Source organism: Dioscorea cayenensis, chromosome 16 (genome assembly GCF_009730915.1).
Source record: "Dioscorea cayenensis subsp. rotundata cultivar TDr96_F1 chromosome 16, TDr96_F1_v2_PseudoChromosome.rev07_lg8_w22 25.fasta, whole genome shotgun sequence".
NCBI lineage: Eukaryota > Viridiplantae > Streptophyta > Magnoliopsida > Dioscoreales > Dioscoreaceae > Dioscorea > Dioscorea cayenensis.
This window is the reverse complement of record NC_052486.1, coordinates 2901395-2919902: the sequence shown is the minus strand read 5'-3', so window position 1 is coordinate 2919902 and position 18508 is coordinate 2901395. Positions and strand designations below refer to the sequence as shown.

Sequence of the window (18508 nt, the reverse complement as noted above, 5' to 3'; positions counted from 1 at the left end):
ACATGGTTATTGCATTGTGGAATTGTGTGTCTGGCCGATGCGAGGGCGGCCAGCTTGACATCGACATGACATCCTTACGTGGTTCTTGTTGTGGTGGGATTGTGTCTGCTTGGATGTGACTCTGATCGGCCGGCTTGGCGGCCACGACAGCAGTTAGCGATCTTCTCAGCGTGGCCGTAACGTATCATCGTTGAGGCACACCCTTCTTGTTCTTGATCTTGGGATTGTGTCGTCTTTTGATGCCTTGTCTCGGCCGATTCGGGTGGGGATTTCATCAGAAGAGAGTTAGCGACCTTCTCAGCATGGCCATCATCTCGATGTCTATTAGATTGTGACATGTCATCAATGACGGAACTTCTTAACAACATCGACCGCCGATGGTGTTGCTATTGTTTAATCGTCGCATGCAGGGCTGAGGCGAGAGGCGTGATTGTTCTCCCTCTTTTTCATAAGTCTCTCTTGAATGTGGCCGCCTTGGAATTGACCTTCTCCCGGAAGCGATGTCGTTGCGTGCCAAAGTCGGCACGCCTCGTTCGTCCGTGTGAGTCTTTGGAGGGATAGGCGCGGCCCGATTTGCGAACGCGCCTTCCAGCCGCCTCAACTTACGAAGCGATAAGCCGAGGAAACTTCGATTACATCAATATCTGGCGTGCTTGCTTAAGAGTTGTGTGACATCTTACGCCTCACGTCGCCGATTAGCTGCTGCGGGAGGGCGCTTGCCACGGCTCAGTGCCACGACGGAGACATCGCTACGTGGTAGTGGGCGTCGATCACAGCGGTGAGGGAGGGCTTCCTGGCTACGAGGAATGCGTGCGCGTGGTGGGTAGGAAGTAGGAGAACGGCGTTTAGCGCCGCATATGTAGGCTGCCCTCTCATCCCGCCTTCGAGCAAGTGGTTCCGGGAGCAATAGCATCCATCCGCTTCATTGACCCAACAAATATTTCTTCTTCAAAGCATTCGACGGAACCAAATTTCAGAAACTAACATATGTAAACCAAAACAATTTCAGTGAAATCATCTCTATTTTAAACTATAAAAACTATATTTAAACAGAGTGTTTATATATTTAAACGTTATAGAATATAATTAAACGGAGAACAAAATATTTAAACCAGTATGAATAATAGTTAAACGTAAGAATACTAAAGTTAACGCTAAATAAAATGTTTAAACATTAAAGACTTATGTTAAAACATTGTCCATGATTTATTACCTCTTTTCCATCGAAAGCGATGACAAGTCGGTTTCTACCGTCGCTGCTCCGGTAAGTACTTTCACCGTAGAACAAAGCATCCTTGGGATCTTGCGAACGGACTTTCTTCCCCGCTCCGGCCACTCGTAGAAACCAGGGACGTTAAGCGACCGAAAGCAACCCTTAATGTACCACGTGGTTTGGTCTTCTTCCCGGCAGCATCTATCTTGCACTCGAGTACGCTTGCCAGGAATATCCTCCATAAGCCACTTGTGCGCCGCTCGCGCCTACGCGTACGCCCTCATGACGGTAGATCATCGACATAATCAGCGATCCTGCTCGAACCGAGCATGACGATTTGGGAAGCAGGACTGCACTGCCATGAGGTACACCATCAGTAAGTTTGACAAAAATTATCTTCTTCTCACCTCTGCCGAACAAGTTGCACCAGAGTGCTCTTGATGGAGTCTCGTATGTCTCGAGGGTTTTTGATAGATACCTCCCTTGAACGTGACCGGGTTTTCTTCTTCACGAAAGACCAGCGTGTCGCCATCGCCAACGTTGGACCAAGAACGAGGGCCACATCTTGAGGTGCAAAACTCGCGAGCTTTTCCCCGATCCCCGAATTTATTAGTGCGACCATCGCATTCCTTTGCAAAAGAGAATCAAGAAGGGCCCTCTCTTGGTATATAGCTTCCACTCGATGAGCAGCCGTAAACGGTGTCCGCTGAATAATCTCCCGAGTGTCGAGGGGTCATGTTATTTTTCAATTCGTCTAAAAGTATCCACTACTGGGTGTCAAATAGCATCGCCCATTAACTAGGTTGACCACCATAATCACCAAACTCATAATAACAACACATTCAACATGCAGATTCACAAAAAGTTTAAGCGCAAATTTAGGGTTTTAAAGCGGTAACCCTCTCGGGTTATTAAAGCAGAGATATCAAATGTTAAGCAGAGACCCGACTTATTAAGCAGAGACGAGAATACTTAAACAAAGCGACAACAAAACTTAAAGCAGAACATCTCATTTCTTAAAGCGTCAACCCTCATTTTGTAAAAGCGCAACCATATCAAATGAAAAGGAAATGTACATTATAAATATTACACAAATCATAACAATCGAAAAACTTTTTCGATGAGTGTATCTGAGCAAATGCAAAACAAAACAAAACCCTAATGCAGAAATCTCCCCGAGACTAACAAAAACCCCGTAGAAATCCCTACTGCGAGACTTCGATATCTTCCAACAAAAAGCAGGAACACAAAACAAAACCGAAAAATCTTTCTTTATAGTGAGCAGGTTAACATAAAAACCATACTCAATTCCTTAGATTGCAAACCGATGAAATGTCAACTAGTTCGCTGGGGGACTTCTCCTTTGAGATACGGTGGAAAGGAAAAAGGCTGCAAATACGGAGGCTTCGCGGTGAGAGACAACTTTCGGAGGCGACTTCGGAAATGGAAGAGGTGAAACGCGAGTTGAGAAAAAAAGCAAGTAAGCGGCTCCAATAAATTCGTCTCTCGGGGTTACCCTACGGAAAACCACCCACTTCCTCTCAAATCGCCGAGATGGGCTGCGACCCACAACTCCCCATGCAAGGGCATTTTTCGTCCATAAAATTTGAAAACTCACTCCGTTCACATCCGTTCTGAGGGTTTGGGGGTTTGAAAAAAACATAGAGTTTAAAAGGAGGGGGTTTTTAGGGATTGCAAAACTAACGGTGTGTTTTTGGCAATTTTACAAACTTAAAGAGTTTTTTTTGGCAATTTCCACTATTTATTATTATTATTATTATATATATATATATATGTATGTATAAGTGTGAAGGCCATGTAGTCTCGCCCGGATGGCAATTAGTGTCTATAATTCTTACATGTCTATAAGGTCCTCACATGTCTCTCTAGGAACTAGGATACGAGGGCAACCTATGCAAAAAGGCCATAATGATTACAAACCCACGCCACGAATAGACAATGGATGAATAGGGGTAATTCACTCAATGACCACTATATATATATATTAACTTACCATTCTAATACCTCTATTTTAAATTATAAATTTTTAGTTTTTTTACAATTTTAATTTTATCGTGTCAGTTCCCCTATACCTTAAACCCTCAAGAAAGAAGACCCCTAAACCCTCAAGAAGGGAGGCTGATCACATGGCCTACTTAAAAATAGTAGATGAACTAAAAAATTATAAATTAAATTATAGTACTAAAAAGATAAGTTTAAAAAAAATAAGAATTATTTAGAAAATTATATAGATGAATACGTATTCATTATCTTAGAAACATAAAACACAAGTAGCAGTCGGTAGTTTATTGTATCTCCAATTGGTGAGATTTTTCATTGTCAAAATCTGATTGTCTCAAGTAAGTAAACTGAAGATATTAAGTTTTCGAGGCGAACCGCTCTACAAAATTATTAGGGTTACATGTCTATAATTTTTTTAAATCATTTTATCTAATTAATTTAGTTCTAAGCTCTTTGGATGCATAGTCAAAATTAAAGTTTTAGATACCTGTATGCAAAACCTTATTCATCTTGTGATTTTAGAATTAATATAGATGTTGTGGTTTATTAACTTTTTCAATATATATATATATATATATAGGTGCCAAATTCTAATAAGAAAATGCTCATGAAAATGATGACCCGTCCACTCAGAAAAAGCCAAGGGTTGTTTGGTCTGTTGAGCTTCACCGCAAGTTTGTTATTGCTGTCAATCAAATGGGAATTGAAAGTACGAAATTAATATTCTAGCTAGTATCTATGTTAACCATGTGATAGTCCTAAATTATAATATTTTTTGTTGCGTCTTACAAAGGCTGTGCCAAAGAAGATACTTGATCTCATGAACGTTGAGGGGCTTACTAGAGAAAATGTTGCGAGCCACCTACAGGTATGCATGATGTACTTTGGTAGATTGTAACATTTGCTAGGAAGGATACTATTAAATAGGTAATTATATAATAAATTCCAAGATTGCATACCAGCATTGGCTCTCTTATTCATACTTCTTTTTGAGATTTGCTTGCGGACTTTTTTTATGTAACTCGATTTTTACTGCTACGTTATTTGCGTAAAATATCGGCTTTAATCGAAAACGACTCAGGTCATGTAGCAAGCCAACAAGCTAACTTGGTTGTCGCTTTGAGAGGCCGGAGCATTCTTACTTACCCATGGCTTCTTTTGATGGCTTTCAAAACTATCATGCAATGCCGAGGGTGCTGACGACTACCGACGATTGACACCTTTCCAATCAAATAGTTTACTCGGAAGGTCGAATTCTCCGATCGGAATGGGACTTCACGAGATTGCACCCCTCCGGAGTATCTCCAATTAATCACTCTTATGACAATCCAAGTGTTCCCATCAATGATCCTAGGAAGCTTCAGGGCATCAGTATTCCTGGAAACCAGAATGCCAATTTGCTTCAAGGGTTGCCCACATCATTTTTTTTTAAGGGAAAGGAGCTCTCAGAGCTATTTTATTAATAGAAATAAAAAGTTACAACAGAGTTTCAAATACAGACCAATGGCCAAGAAAATAAAAGACAACAAAACATAAAACACAGCACAATAAAAATAACCTAAAAATACAATCAATACTCAGCAATTGACACCTAAATGTCTAAGGATTTTCATGATCCACTTGGGCAAATCCTTGCCTTGATGGAATAAAGAGATTTCATGATGATTAAGCCCATGCAAAGCAGGTGATGAGGCGACACGGTTCCATCCATTGGGGATTGTTGTCAGACGTGGCCCTCCCAAACTGATGATGAGTTCCGTGATAGCATTAACCTGCATATTCAGTCACCAAACATCAACAAAGCAACCTTGCTTAACCGCCTTGACTATCTCCTCGTTTGTTGTTAATACTGTCTTGATTGTTGTTCCCCAGTTTGAGCAGCTTTGTAATGCAAAAGTTATGGCCATCGCATCTGCTTCTTGAGTAGAGCCAGCAAAGCACCTGCAACTCCCAGCACTGATTAGTGATGAATGATAATCAATTAACACAAAACCACAGCCTGCCAAAAAAGTCTCATAATTGACAATATTAGTTATTATCAAAATCGGGTTGTCAGCAAAGGAGAGGTTATTACTAATAAAGTTCTTGCCAATATAAACATAGGATGAGTTTAGATACTCCCTGGCATGCCCAATTGCTTGCACAGAAACTAACTCAGTATTCAGTTGGATGTTGTTAAAAATCTTTTTGCATCTTGCTTTCCAAAGGAACCATACTGTTGCAGCGATAACCGACTGAGAGAAAGATCATTACCAAAGTATTCTTGATGGAGCAAGTTACCTGAAGAAATACCATTAGGAAAGAGGATTGGTTTCCTAAGTGCTGTGCTAATCAGGTTCCAAATCTCTTGTGCCTTCACACAATTATGAAATAGATGCTCTGCAGATTCTGCATGAAGGTTGTAGAGGTAACAAAGTGCTTGGGGCCCCAGATTCAATCTGTATAGGTACTCCTGTGTTTTAACTGCATTGTGAAACATTAACCACAAAAACTATTTGACCCTAGGAGCTACTTTAAGCCTCCATACCTTGGACTAACCCTGCCAATGATCTTAAATAGATCTGAGTTGATTAAAATGAGAATAGATCATAGCAGATAATTTAGTTCCCTTAGACTTAGGGAACCAAACCCAATTGTTACCTTGCTCATACTGAAATTGACTATGACAGAAGATGTTATCATTCAGGTAGGGGCCAAACATCAAATGAAGACTATTGATGTTCCAGCTATTGTCACAAATCAACTCTTATAAATTGAAATTATCTTGAGCAATGGTCATGTTTAAATAGGTTGGTTTATGAGAAAGAGGAATCTGAAAATACCAAGGGTCATTCCAGAAAGAGATTAAAGCAGGGTTAATAGTGTTGATCCAAAGAAAACATCTAATATGCTTGGCATTACGATATAAACCCCTATAGAACCAGGAACAATTAGCAGGAACAGAGTCTGCCCAAACATTAAATTTACCATATTTGAGATTCATAATAATACCCACCACACATTGGCATTGTTGAGCGTATATAAAACATTCTTGGCCTTCAGGGAAATTTTAGACAAGCCTAGGTCACAAATAGATAAACCCCCTTCAGATCGATTAAGAGTTATGTCATTCCAGCCCATAGAGTGGATGCCCTTTCTATTGCAACCCTTAGACCAGAAGAAAGCCCTGGCGGCTTTAGCTAGTTGATCAAGCACTGAATCTGGAATAGGATAGGCTGACAGGTAATATAGAGGAGTGGACATAATTGCTGAGTTAATGAGAATAGTTTTCCCGGCTTGGGAAATTCTAGATTTCTTCCAAAAAGAGACTAACTTCTCAATCTTATTTACCATTGAGGAGAAATAAGAGAGTGCCAATTTTTTTGGAGAGATCAGAATTCCTAGATAATTAAACAGAAAGGAACCAACCTTATAACCCAGAATGCTAGAGATGCTATTCCTAAGCCTAGAATTGAAGCAAGTAGGGAAAATGATCTTAGATTTTGAATTATTAACTTTTTGTCCAGTTAACCTACCATAAATTCAGAGACATAGTTTAATGTTCCTAGAGACTTTCCTAGATGCCTGTGTAATGAGGATAAGATCGTCGGCATACATCAAGTGATTAAAGTTTATAGGAAGGTCAGAATTGAAACCTGGAATCATATTGTTTGCCATTGAAAAATTGAGCATAGAGGTCAGGTTCTTAGCAACTAGGATGAAAAGAGAAGGGGAAAATGGATCACCCTGTCTGAGGCCCCTACTTGAGGAGAACCAATTGGTACGAGATTTATTAATCATAATAGCAAACAACACAGTGCTGATGCAAACTTTGATCCAATTAATCCAACGGCTTGGGAAATTCATTTTGGTCAAGGTTGCAAGAATTGTAGTCCAGCTTAATGAATCATATGCTTTCTAGATATCTAACTTAATCAACATCCTAGGAGGGGATTTATTATCACCATCGATCGAGTGAGCCACTTCTTGAAGAGTTATGATATTGTCAAAGGGGGTCCTGCCACTAACAAAACCACATTGTTCCTTACCAATAAGTTTAGGAAGAATACTTTTCAACCTATTAGCAAGGGTTTTCGAAATAATTTTGTAGCACACATTGCAAAGAGATATGGGCCGAAAATCAGAGGCACATTTAGGGTTGGGTTTTTTAGGAATTAAAGTGATATATGTCCTACCCCAAGCATTAGGCATAACAGTGTGATAAAAAAAAATACTGAATGGTAGTAAACAGAATATCACCAATGTCATTCCAGTAGAAATTAACGAAAGAATTCCACGTTTAAACCATCAGGGCCAGGACTCTTACCAGTTGGGAGAGAGAACAAAGACTCATGTACCTCTTTAATGGAGATATCTGTTGTTAATTGATCACCTTCACTCAACGAAAGTTGAGGAAGATCGTCAGGAAGAGCTTGAGCTATCTCCTGAAAGCTAGTTAGTCTGTTCTTCCCAAAGATCAGAAAAATAATTTATGAAAACCTGACTAATTCTATCATGATCAGTGAACACATTACCATTTGAGTCCATAATGTGAGACATAGAATTGCAGTGATTACGGAACCGAACTGAATTATGAAAGAAAGAAGAATTATTATCACCACTGTGCACCCACATGAGTCTAGCCCGCCACGCCCATTTAGTACTATTTTGTCTCTGCAAAGCTGAGAGTTTATTATATAAAAGAGAAAGCGATTAAGGAGAAAAATCATTCACATCACTCAATCCATCCTTGGTTCAGCATCTAGAATGGAAATTTCTAGCTTATCTATGGCTGATTCTAAAGGGTGTAAGCCATTAGATTTCCATTCTATCAGCTTGGACCTAGTATGAGCGATAAGATGGGAGACCCCATGCATAGGGTTAGAATGGGGTTTAAATGCCCAAGCTTCCCTAATCACAGAATGGCAGTCCAAGTATTCCAACCAAAAGTTTTCAAACCGAAATTTTTTTTTTATTTAAATCTCGAGGGGGAAACCGTAAGCAGCAACGGCGAATGATTAGAAAGAAAACGTGGGAGATGCTTAACCAAGCAATATATTGTCAAAACTATTCAACCAAATAGAATTATCAATACAGCGATCTAGACGAGCCCACCGTCTAGCTAAACCACTCTGGTTGTTACACTAGATGAACTGAGGACCTATATAGGCAATATCCAATAGATTATTAGAAGAGATAAAATCCGAAAAAATTCTGGCCTTATGACTGTAATAATAGTGAGAACCACCTCTGTGTTCTTCCTGAGAGATAACAGCATTAAAGTCTCCCATAATAAGCCACGGTAAATTGAGAGAGTTTATACTTGAGAGTTCTTTCCCATGGATGCATTGCCCTTGCAAGTGATTAGAATTATAAACCGTGGAAATAACCCAAGTTTTAGTTGTACCTGTAGTCACTACAAGGTGAAGGACATGTTTAGATTTAACCAGTGGAGTTACATACCCAATGCCAGGATTCCAGAGAGTGATAATTCCTCCCGAGTAACCCTCTACTATGATTGCTACCTAGTTCCATCTGGACTTCAATTTAGAACAAAACCTTTCCAGTCTATCATCATTTGTTCTAGTTTCTACTAGACAGAAAATCACTGGTTTAAACTTCTTCATTAAATGAAAAACTCTGGAGATAGTATCCCTGCTAGAAATGCCCATGCAATTCCAACAAATGATTTTAGTAGTTTCCTTAAACATCATGGCAATCACAATCAAATAAAAGACACATTTCAAATCGAAGAGTGACAAAGTAGCAAAAAACTGAATCAAAACTAGCAACAGACGAAAGAATAGAGAAAAAACAAAGCTCATGATTCACTCCCCTCCATTTCCACTCTCCCCTTCTTTTGAGGGGACGCCTGCAACTAAATACTTTTCCTGGATAAAGCCTTTTTCTGAAAGTTACTCTGGTACTAATCAAGCGTCATTAGATCATCCGGTTCCACAATCTCAACATCCTCTAAGGCCTCTTCTTCCTCCTCCCCCTCCTCCGAGTCACTCATTTTACAGTTTAGCCTCCAGAAGAATGGGAAGGGGAAACCAGCGCCGAAGATACTTTGTCTTCAATCATCTGATGAGATTCTGGTGCCCCTCCACGTTCAAAGACTTCCGGCGCCATCGATGAGGTTCTAAGGATGGGGGGATTTTCAAAAGGTTGCTGAGACTGCGAGGATATACATCCCTTTCCCTTTGATATCACCAAGACGAGGGTATGAGATATATCCTCATTAGGGTTTTCCCCCTCGGAACTCCACCCATGCACAGTATTCAACGCCTCCTCGGAAGACGAAAGAGCCCTGGCAGAGACCTGCTACCATTTCTCCAACCCCGATTCCATGAGAAAGTTAGGTGGGAGAGCAGTTTCTTGAGCATTGTGAATGTCCACTTTTTCAGAGATTTTGGACGTTTCCACAGGACCTTCACACTGACCGAGAACCGTAAACCTAACAGCACCTCCTTTGCCTCTTGAGGTGCTCCCGCCACGTGTCGACCATGCAGCCCCATTCCTTGCTTTCGAGACATTGGGGAGAAGAACGGTCTAGTCACATGAGTTTGCGACTGCTGCACGTGTTCCCTGGTTCCTCGGACCGCAAGAGACACCTCGCCCTCCACAGTGACCTCGTCATCTTGAAACCAGCATCCAAGGCCCATAGTAAGTTTTCGGCAACTCTATCACACTCTCCCGCAGTTCCCCCGGTACTGGCAGCATGGGTTCCATCCCCACATCCATGCCATCACCCATAACTCTGGAAGAGTCCCTGACCTCCTGCCGTTGCCGATCAAGCTGATCATTGCAATGGGGTGGAGAGGGATTTTCTGGGTGCCCTGGGCTCCGGCAGTTGCAGGAGTTTGACCCATGGCCCACCAGACCGCAAAGGTAGCAGAACGTGGGGAGACGCTCATACAATACTACAACAAAAACCCTATTATCTTCGTCTCCAATCCAGAAGCCCTGTTTCAGGGGTTTAGCAAGGTCAATCTCCACACATATTGGGGCGTATTTGGACATGGAAAGAGAAAATGTAAATTCATCAATTCTAAGCAGATGACCAACAAGAGAAGATATGGTTTCCAGTGCCTCCTCTTCCCAAAATTCGACTGGGAGGTTATGTAGCTGCACCCAAAGGGCCACCGTGGAGAGCTTCGTGAAAGCTGGCTCAAAGTACGGCTTCCACGAAACCAGTTGCAGAATGATACCATTCACCGCGCAAGGTCCTTCGAAGAGTAACTTCTGCATAGCTTCATGCTTACTATACCGGATTAACAGATAGCTGTTCGGCAGGTCGGAGATCTGGAACAAACCAAGGTCATTCCATTTCGCACTTAATATCTCCTTAACTTGATCGAACGGAGGTGGTTTACCAAAAAACTTTCCATACAGCGCTGTCTGGAAACAAGAATGTGCCCTGGAAATGGTCTCTTGATCCAGACGAATGAAGTCAGAGGTGTTCACTTTCAGTTTGTTCTAGGCCGTCAGCCAATGGAGAAACAGTGGCCTTCCTTTGAGATGAGGCGGCAGCATCCGCCCAGGACTTGGACGAGGGAACATATGGAGGTGTCTGCCCTCCACTTGCCATAGCAAGGGGGAGTAAGGTGGAAGACGAGGGAGAGTTCTTCAGTTGATGCGATTTTGAATAGGTTGCCCACATCATTGGAACTTGACCAGTTGCAGCAGAACAAAACTGTTCAAAAAGCTAGCAACCCGATTACGGGCAGTTTATCATGCGGCAACTCCTTTTCTACTTTGTCAAGCAACCCTTTATTAGTGCAAGCTGGTGATATACATACAAAATCCGTGGGATTCACCAATCCATTGAATTCAAACCCTTTTGACATGGGTCTTGGAGATTCTAGCCATTTACCTGATCTCACAAGATGTAACAACACATGGCCTGCTGCTGTTTTGTCTGATAGGAATTCGAGTAATACATCACATATGAGTATCTGTGCTAGTAATGATGATGTGTCAAATAACAACATGAGAAACAATATACCACCGATGATTTCGCATGTGGACAATAATCCACATGATGTTTTGGCTGGTAATGTGGTTGTGCCACCTCTTCACGATCCTCTAATGCAAAGTAGCATACAGTTCCAAGCTAGGGCGCTCTGTGGGGACATACCGATGCGTGTGGTTGAGGACTCAAAATTGTTGAACTTCAGCAGGTCAGGGAACTCTAGACAACATTGGCAGGGACAGAAATAGGATCATCACAACTCCAATATCATAATAAGTTCTTCCACAAACTCTTCGCTGCTCGATCTTCATACCAACATTCCGTTTGTGGATAGTCAGACTCTGAAGGATGGATTTTGTGACAAGAAGATGAAGATGATCATGAATCCCCCTCTGACTAATTTTGGTGCTTCTTATGCACCACAACCTCATAAAATTAATAACCCCGTGAATGATATTCAGCCAAAGTATAAGGATGGTTTCTTGATGGAAACACAGAAATTCCAGGGCAGCTTCAATTCTAATGCCTCCAATGGTTTATTGGATGTTGTCATCAAACCGGTATGTGCTTGTTTTCTTGATTTTTATTTTTTTGGTTTGATGCTTCATTGCTTCATATTACTTGGCACATCTTGGAATGTTGGTCATTAAACTGTTGTGATCTTGTTTTCTTATTTTTTAAATATTATATTATATGTATATATAATTATGCTTTTCATTTATATATATGTTTTTGCACATTTTGATGACAACATACATCTTTGAATTTCTAATTCTAATTGAAGTTATTTAGCTTCAAGGTGTCAACTTTTTGATTAATAGTGCTCTGGATACCACTAAACAGTCTTTATGCTGTGTGTATCTCTTGTAATTACATGGAGTAAGAAGGATTTTTGGAACTAGTAAATATATTTGCATTCTTTGTATTGTTTATGTTGGAAATATAATACCACATTGGTTGTGTAATAGAAGTGCAATGTGTTTATATATAGGTATAGAGGTTGATCCACTAAGTCTTGAGGCTTTTTGGTGTAAGACCCCTAAGCCCATATAGAGCCCATATAGGGCCCACTAGTATCAAAAATATAAAATCTTAACATGGTATCAGAGAAATATAGTGGAGCCACCGATGTGGTACAAGTTCATGTGTGTAGGACCTCTGAGACACAAGTAGTGTACAAGTCTATATGTGTAGGACCTCTATGTGTGTAAGACCTCTGAGACACAAGTAATGTACAAGTCCATGTAAACAGACCTCTGGTGTACAAGTCTGTGTAAGTTCGACCGAGTTGAACTTGAGGGAGGGTGTTGGAAATATAGTACCACATCGGTTGTGTAATATAAGTGCAATGGGTTTATATATGACGGGTATGTCAGTCTTTAAACTGTGGTGATCCAAACTTCAATGTGATGTATTTTAGAAAGGATCATCTCATCCTATTTTCAGCTTGATTTGGCTTTGTAATTGTACAGCCATATCCATTTTTAACATGATGCCAGTATGACCCTCTGCACAAATAGGATCCAGATGCAGCATTGGATATTTTTGCATACTTTTGGATCATATCGATGTACTTTTAGATTTTAATCAATGGCAATTGCTGATATATACGTTGAGACATAGTAAGCAGATCATAAACATGTATTTTAAGTGTCCCCTCTTTGTTATCTACAGTCATGTTGTTTGGCTGATGCTATACATATTATATATGTTGTTAATATTTACTGTTTTTTCTTTCAAGCTTTTAGATTGAATAAGGAATTACCATCTTAATGTCTTGTTCTATGACGCAAGTATAAACAGAACCCCAAATTTCCCTGTTTGGGTTTGCTTGGACATTTTCTGGGCATATAATTTCTTGCTGTTTCTGCAACAGGACCTTGCAGAAGCTGCGTTTATGGACGGCGATATCGGATGTGATATGTATTCTCTCGGTGCATGTATGTAAACTGATTTGGCGTGACTGAACTGCTTGTTTGGTGCTTACTCGATGCATGTATATCTTTTTCTCGTGAAGAGCTTGTAACATTATGTCGTTTTTATTTTTTTAACAATTTTTATTTGGTACTGCATTTGTCATGAGGTGTAGGACAAGACTTGGAATTTGACCCCCATAGTTGCAAGAATAGTTTGTTGAAGAATTTGGTTGGGCACTTGACAGACCCTTTGATCTTTATTTATTTGCTCATAATGTTTATTATGATGGTAAGCTCTAACTTGCTTGCTCTTAACTACCGTTTGATTTTTCAGTTGTTATAAATATATTGAACTCTGTGTCGAAATCGAATTTGTGTTATGAGCTGGTATTCTGGTATTGATTGAATATACAGAAATAGTTGGCCGAAGAATTTTTTTTTATTTTTTATTTTGTGTTAATTGGATTTTTTTCTTGCAGGTTTTCACACTTGATCTATGTGTGGATTAATTTTGATATTGTCTGTGTGGAGTGGGATCAATGATATAAAAATATTTTGCAGGTTTATATATGTGATGCCTGTTAAAAATTTTGATTAATTTTCTTTGAAGTGTAATGCCTGCCAAAATTTATTTTTTTAATTAATAATAAATATTTACCGATGTTATATTTTTTTAAAAATTTAAGTAATAAATATATATTTATTTGAACACTTATGAAAATGGGTTAATGAATAACAAAGAGTTGCTTGGTTAGATAAATTAAGTAAATCACCAATCAAACATCACCTATGTTTAGTATTTTATGAAAGCCAAAATTTTCTCAATTGTTTTGCCAGTTATTGTTTTATTGCAATATTTTTTATTAAATGAAATTATAGTAACATAATTAGAAAATTGAACTTACTTTATGAATGAAGGAGGTTTATGCTAAAGGTCATCTAGATGATTTGGAATGGGTCTTGTTCTAGGAAGATAAACCTATTTAATTGGCTTGTTTGGGGCAATCTTGTCCAAAATGACCTTAAGTAATCTAGCCAAAAATGTAATAAGCTACCAACCATTACCTGATAAACCTATTTAATTGGCTTGTTTGGGGCAATCTTGTCCAAAATGACCTTAAGCAATCAAAGTAATAAGCTACCAACCATTACCTGTGTGCTTTGTCATATGACGATTGAGTTTGTTGATCCTTTTTCTAAAATTTTTTTTTTCCAATGTCCATATGTTGACCTGTGAAGAGAAACAATCATAAGAAATAACTATGAGTGGCAGCGGTGGGAAAGAGTCTCATTCCCATTAACCATGGGCCCATTTGGAGCCTATTTTGGTGTTGGGCCCTGTGGGCATATGCATGTTAGTCACATACTGATTTATTTATATAGATCATTTTTTCATTGTGCTGGTGATGAGGATTATAAGTCAGGATTTTCTTATTGTTTTGTTCTTGAAAGGAGCTTGAGAGTTGTTCAAGCCATCGGAGATATTCTTCATAGTGGATTCCAATTTCCGACCTCCGTGGAGACGTAGGCAAGAGTGCCGAACTCCACGTAATTACTATGTCATGGTTTGTGTTTTGGCGACTAACCTTGACAAGTTATTGGAAAATCTACGAATGTGTTAGTGCGTCCGAAAGGGGTTTTAAATGAAGGCTTAAGTCCCCCAACATGACCAAATTTGGAGCTACTTTAAAGAAGTGTTTGGGCTTGTTGTTGACCGGGGAGCTATTTAAACAAGTGTGTTTGGGCTTTGTCCCTCCCAACATCATGAAGATTAGGCTAAAAGGGGTTTCCAGAAGTTGCTTGGGACTTTATTCTTGCCGAGTGTATTTCCTTTTGTTATGATTGTTCTTGTTGTTTTAGTTTGGTGTTTGTTTTTGCTTTTGATGTATTTTTTGGAATTGTGTTATTATGGTGCTAGTCTGTAATCTTTCTTTTATTAAATTAATGTGTTTTATCCATTTTTTTAAATATAATTTTCAAACATTGTTCACCTAGGTAAATATGTTAATAGAATGGAAAAATTGAAATATGTGAAAATTGTACAATATAAAAGTTACATTCACAAGAAAAATAGTAAATTTATCATCATTACAACTATGACGCTAACATTGGTTGGCTAGCCAATGAATAAGAGATCCACTCTCATGTAAGGGGTGAGTGTTCAAAGTCTATCTGTCACAGGGTGAGCAAAGATAAATTATGTACAGGGTGCCATAAAGGATTCTTGGTGTTAGAATGGGCTTGCAACCCAATCGATGTCTTGCCGGTGGAGGACACATGGTCGGATGATCAATTTTCGATTTTGCGCTTATCACTGATTATTGTGCTTGTTATATTTGTTAAAAACAAAAAAAAAAACTGAGGTAATCTCAATTGTTGAGAAATACTATAAATTACACAAGTTTTAATTAAATTTTTATTAAAATAATAATGGCCCTCTCTAGTAGGTCCATAAATGGGTCGGATTCATTGGGGGTGAACCCACTTCGAGTTTGACTCAATTTAATTCAAAAATAAAATCAAATTGGTTGATTTAATTTGAAATTAAAACTCCATTCATATTTTGTGTTTTCAATAAAATAATAATCAATAACATTATTATTTATTATAAATACATAAAAAAATTATAATATATTTAACTCTTTGCGGTTCGAGCTTGGTTTGAATTTAATCCCAAACTAAAAACCAAGCTTGAAATTGATTCACATACTCAAAATTTTAATCCAAATAACTTGAGCTGTTTATTAACGACTTGATCAACTGGCAACTAATATTTTGGTTGCTTGTGTTTGTTGGGACAATTGCCGGTCATGGCTTGTTGAGTTTGCAACCCAGTGGCGTTGTTTGTAACTCATTCTGCATTTCTTTACTTTTATTTTATTTTTTCATTTAAAAAATGCACATATAATATAAATAAAAACGGATGAATAAATATATATTTTGACAAATATAGATAAAATGCATACTATGGACGGATATATACATGCATCATCTTATGGTAATAAACTAAACAATTGTTGGCGTAAATAAACATTCATTAATACTAGACATTAATACTAGACATGTAAAATAAAAAAAGACCACAAAAATAGCTGAGATACAAGAAAAAAAAAACACTTGCATTCCAAAGGCCAAGCTCCTGATCATCTTAGCTCTCTTATGGAGGCAAGGGAGGGTCCTTAGTGAAACCAAGGCAAGGTAAGGCAAGCTTCTGGCATTTTAGCATACTAAAGCCAGTCGAAATTTCTTCTTTGCTGAGTAACTTGGGCAGGATTAATTCTACTGCAATTGTTGCATCAATATTTTAGATATTTCAGTCAGAGAAAGTGGCAGATGAAGAATAGAAGAAGAAATAGGAATGCATCCACATTGGATACCTGCAACAAAAGAAGACATGAATCCTTAGGTTCAGATGGCTTGATGGAGGGGTATAACACATCAAAGACTTCCATAAGCTTGTTAATCTCTGATTGTTGACTATGTCCTTAGTCTTGGGCATAGAAAACATTGACACAATTTTGTTGACTTACCTTCAACAGGCTTTCGGGTCAATTGTGTTATGTGTGGGGAAACATGGAATGAGTGTAGTTATTTGTCAAATGCTTGAAGTACAATTTCACAAACACCTAGCAACAACACATTAAATAGACAATGCAATGACAACATACAAGCATTATCACAACAACAAAATAAAAGACATCAAATTTAACGTGGTTCGGCTCAGAACAAACCTGCATCCACGGGAGAATAATGCTTCCATTATACCACAAGGAATAACGAGAGGACAAGAGTATAAGAAATAAGTATAAAGCTACAAGAGGATTACCAAGCTCTAAAAACTAACCTCATCTCAAAAACAAGGATCTTACCTTGTTTTAATGAGATCAAGCAAAAACAAGAGCACTCCTCTACACATTCTTCACTCTTTCTACTCTCTAAATACAAGAGAGCTCACCCCCTCCATCTCTTCATCTTTCTTTCATTACACAACAAACATAACCCAATACCAATGATCAAATCACATCCCTAGCATATCAAGCCGGGTCGTTGCCGGGTTGCCGGACGGCCCGTGCCCACCTAGTAACCCAGTGGCGTTGTTTGTGACTCATTCTGCATTTCTTTACTTTTTTTATTTAATTTTTTTCATTTTAAAAAAATGCACATATAATATAAATAAAAATGGACTGAATAAAAATATATATATATATATATATATATATTTTGACAAATATAGATAAAATGCATACTATGGACGGATACATGCATACATCATCATATGGCAATAGACTAAACAATTGTTGGCGTAAATAAACATTCATTAATATTAGACATGTAAAATGGAAAAAGACCACAAAAATAGCTGAGATACAAGAAAAAAAACACTTGCATTCCAAAGGCCAAGCTCCTGATCATCTTAGCTCTCTTATGGAGGCAAGGGAGGGTCCTTTAGTGAAACCAAGGCAAGGTGAGGCAAGCTTCTGGCATTTTAGCATACTAAAGGCAGTCGAAATTTCTTCTTTGCTGAGTAACTTGGGCAGGATTAATTCTACTGCAATTGTTGCATCAATATTTTAGATATTTCAGTCAGAGAAGTTGGCAGATGAAGAATAGAAGAAGAAATAGGAATGCATCCACATTGGATACCTGCAACAAAAGAAGACATGAATCCTTAGGTTCAGATGGCTTGATGGAGGGGTATAACACATCAAAGACTTCCATAAGCTTGTTCATCTCTGATTGTTGACTATGTCCTTTAGTCTTGGGCATAGAAAACATTGACACAATTTTGTTGACTTACCTTCAACAGCCTTTCGGGTCAATTGTGTTATGTGTGGGGAAACATGGAACGAGTGTAGTAATTCGTCGAATACTTGAAATATAATTTCACAAACATCTAGCAATAGCACAATAAATAGACAATGCAATGACAACATACAAGCATAGACATCAAATTTAACGTGGTTCGGCTCAGAACAAGCCTACATCCACGGGAGAATAATGCTTCCATTATATCACAAAGAATAACGAGAGTACAAGAGTATAAGAAATAAGTATAAAGCTACAAAAGGATTACCAAGCTCTAAAAACTAACCTTATCTCAAAAACAAAGATCTTACCTTGCTTTAATGAAATCAAAAAAGAACAAGAGCACTCCTTTACACATTCTTCAATCTTTCTACTCTCTAAATACAATAGAGCTCACCCTCTCCATCTCTCCGTCTTTCTTTCATTACACAACAAACATAACCCTATACCAATGATCAAATCACATCCCTAGCATATCAAGCCCATATTTAACAAATTGGCGCTCGGGTCCTTCATGAAGTTGCTTTATAGTTGGTGAGAGATCAATTCAACATGGCGAGAGTGCACGCCTGAGAACTGTAAGCACAAACTGTGGAT

General features: G+C 38.7%; 1 protein-coding gene and 1 pseudogene across 1 annotated transcript; both read left to right on the top strand.

Moving 5' to 3' along the window:
* Positions 1–2545: 2545 nt before the first annotated feature.
* On the top strand, positions 2546–4452 carry LOC120279198 (annotated as a pseudogene).
* A 7115-nt stretch (positions 4453–11567) lies between these two features.
* Positions 11568–13150, top strand: LOC120279398 (two-component response regulator ORR22-like). The gene is made up of 2 exons (XM_039286331.1): positions 11568–11749; positions 13066–13150. Exons 1-2 carry the CDS (start codon positions 11570–11572, stop codon positions 13135–13137), a joined length of 252 nt encoding a protein of 83 aa, XP_039142265.1. The 5' UTR covers positions 11568–11569; the 3' UTR covers positions 13138–13150.
* Positions 13151–18508: the final 5358 nt, after the last annotated feature.

What these genes read in the sequence shown, in the direction of transcription:
- LOC120279398 (XM_039286331.1), top strand. Translation starts at nt 11,570, where the DNA reads ATGAATCCCCCTCTGACTAATTTTGGTGCTTCTTATGCACCACAACCT. An exon ending in TGGATGTTGTCATCAAACCG is followed by an intron (nt 11,750 to 13,065) that starts GTATGTGCTTGT and finishes TTTCTGCAACAG; the next exon opens with GACCTTGCAGAAGCTGCGTT.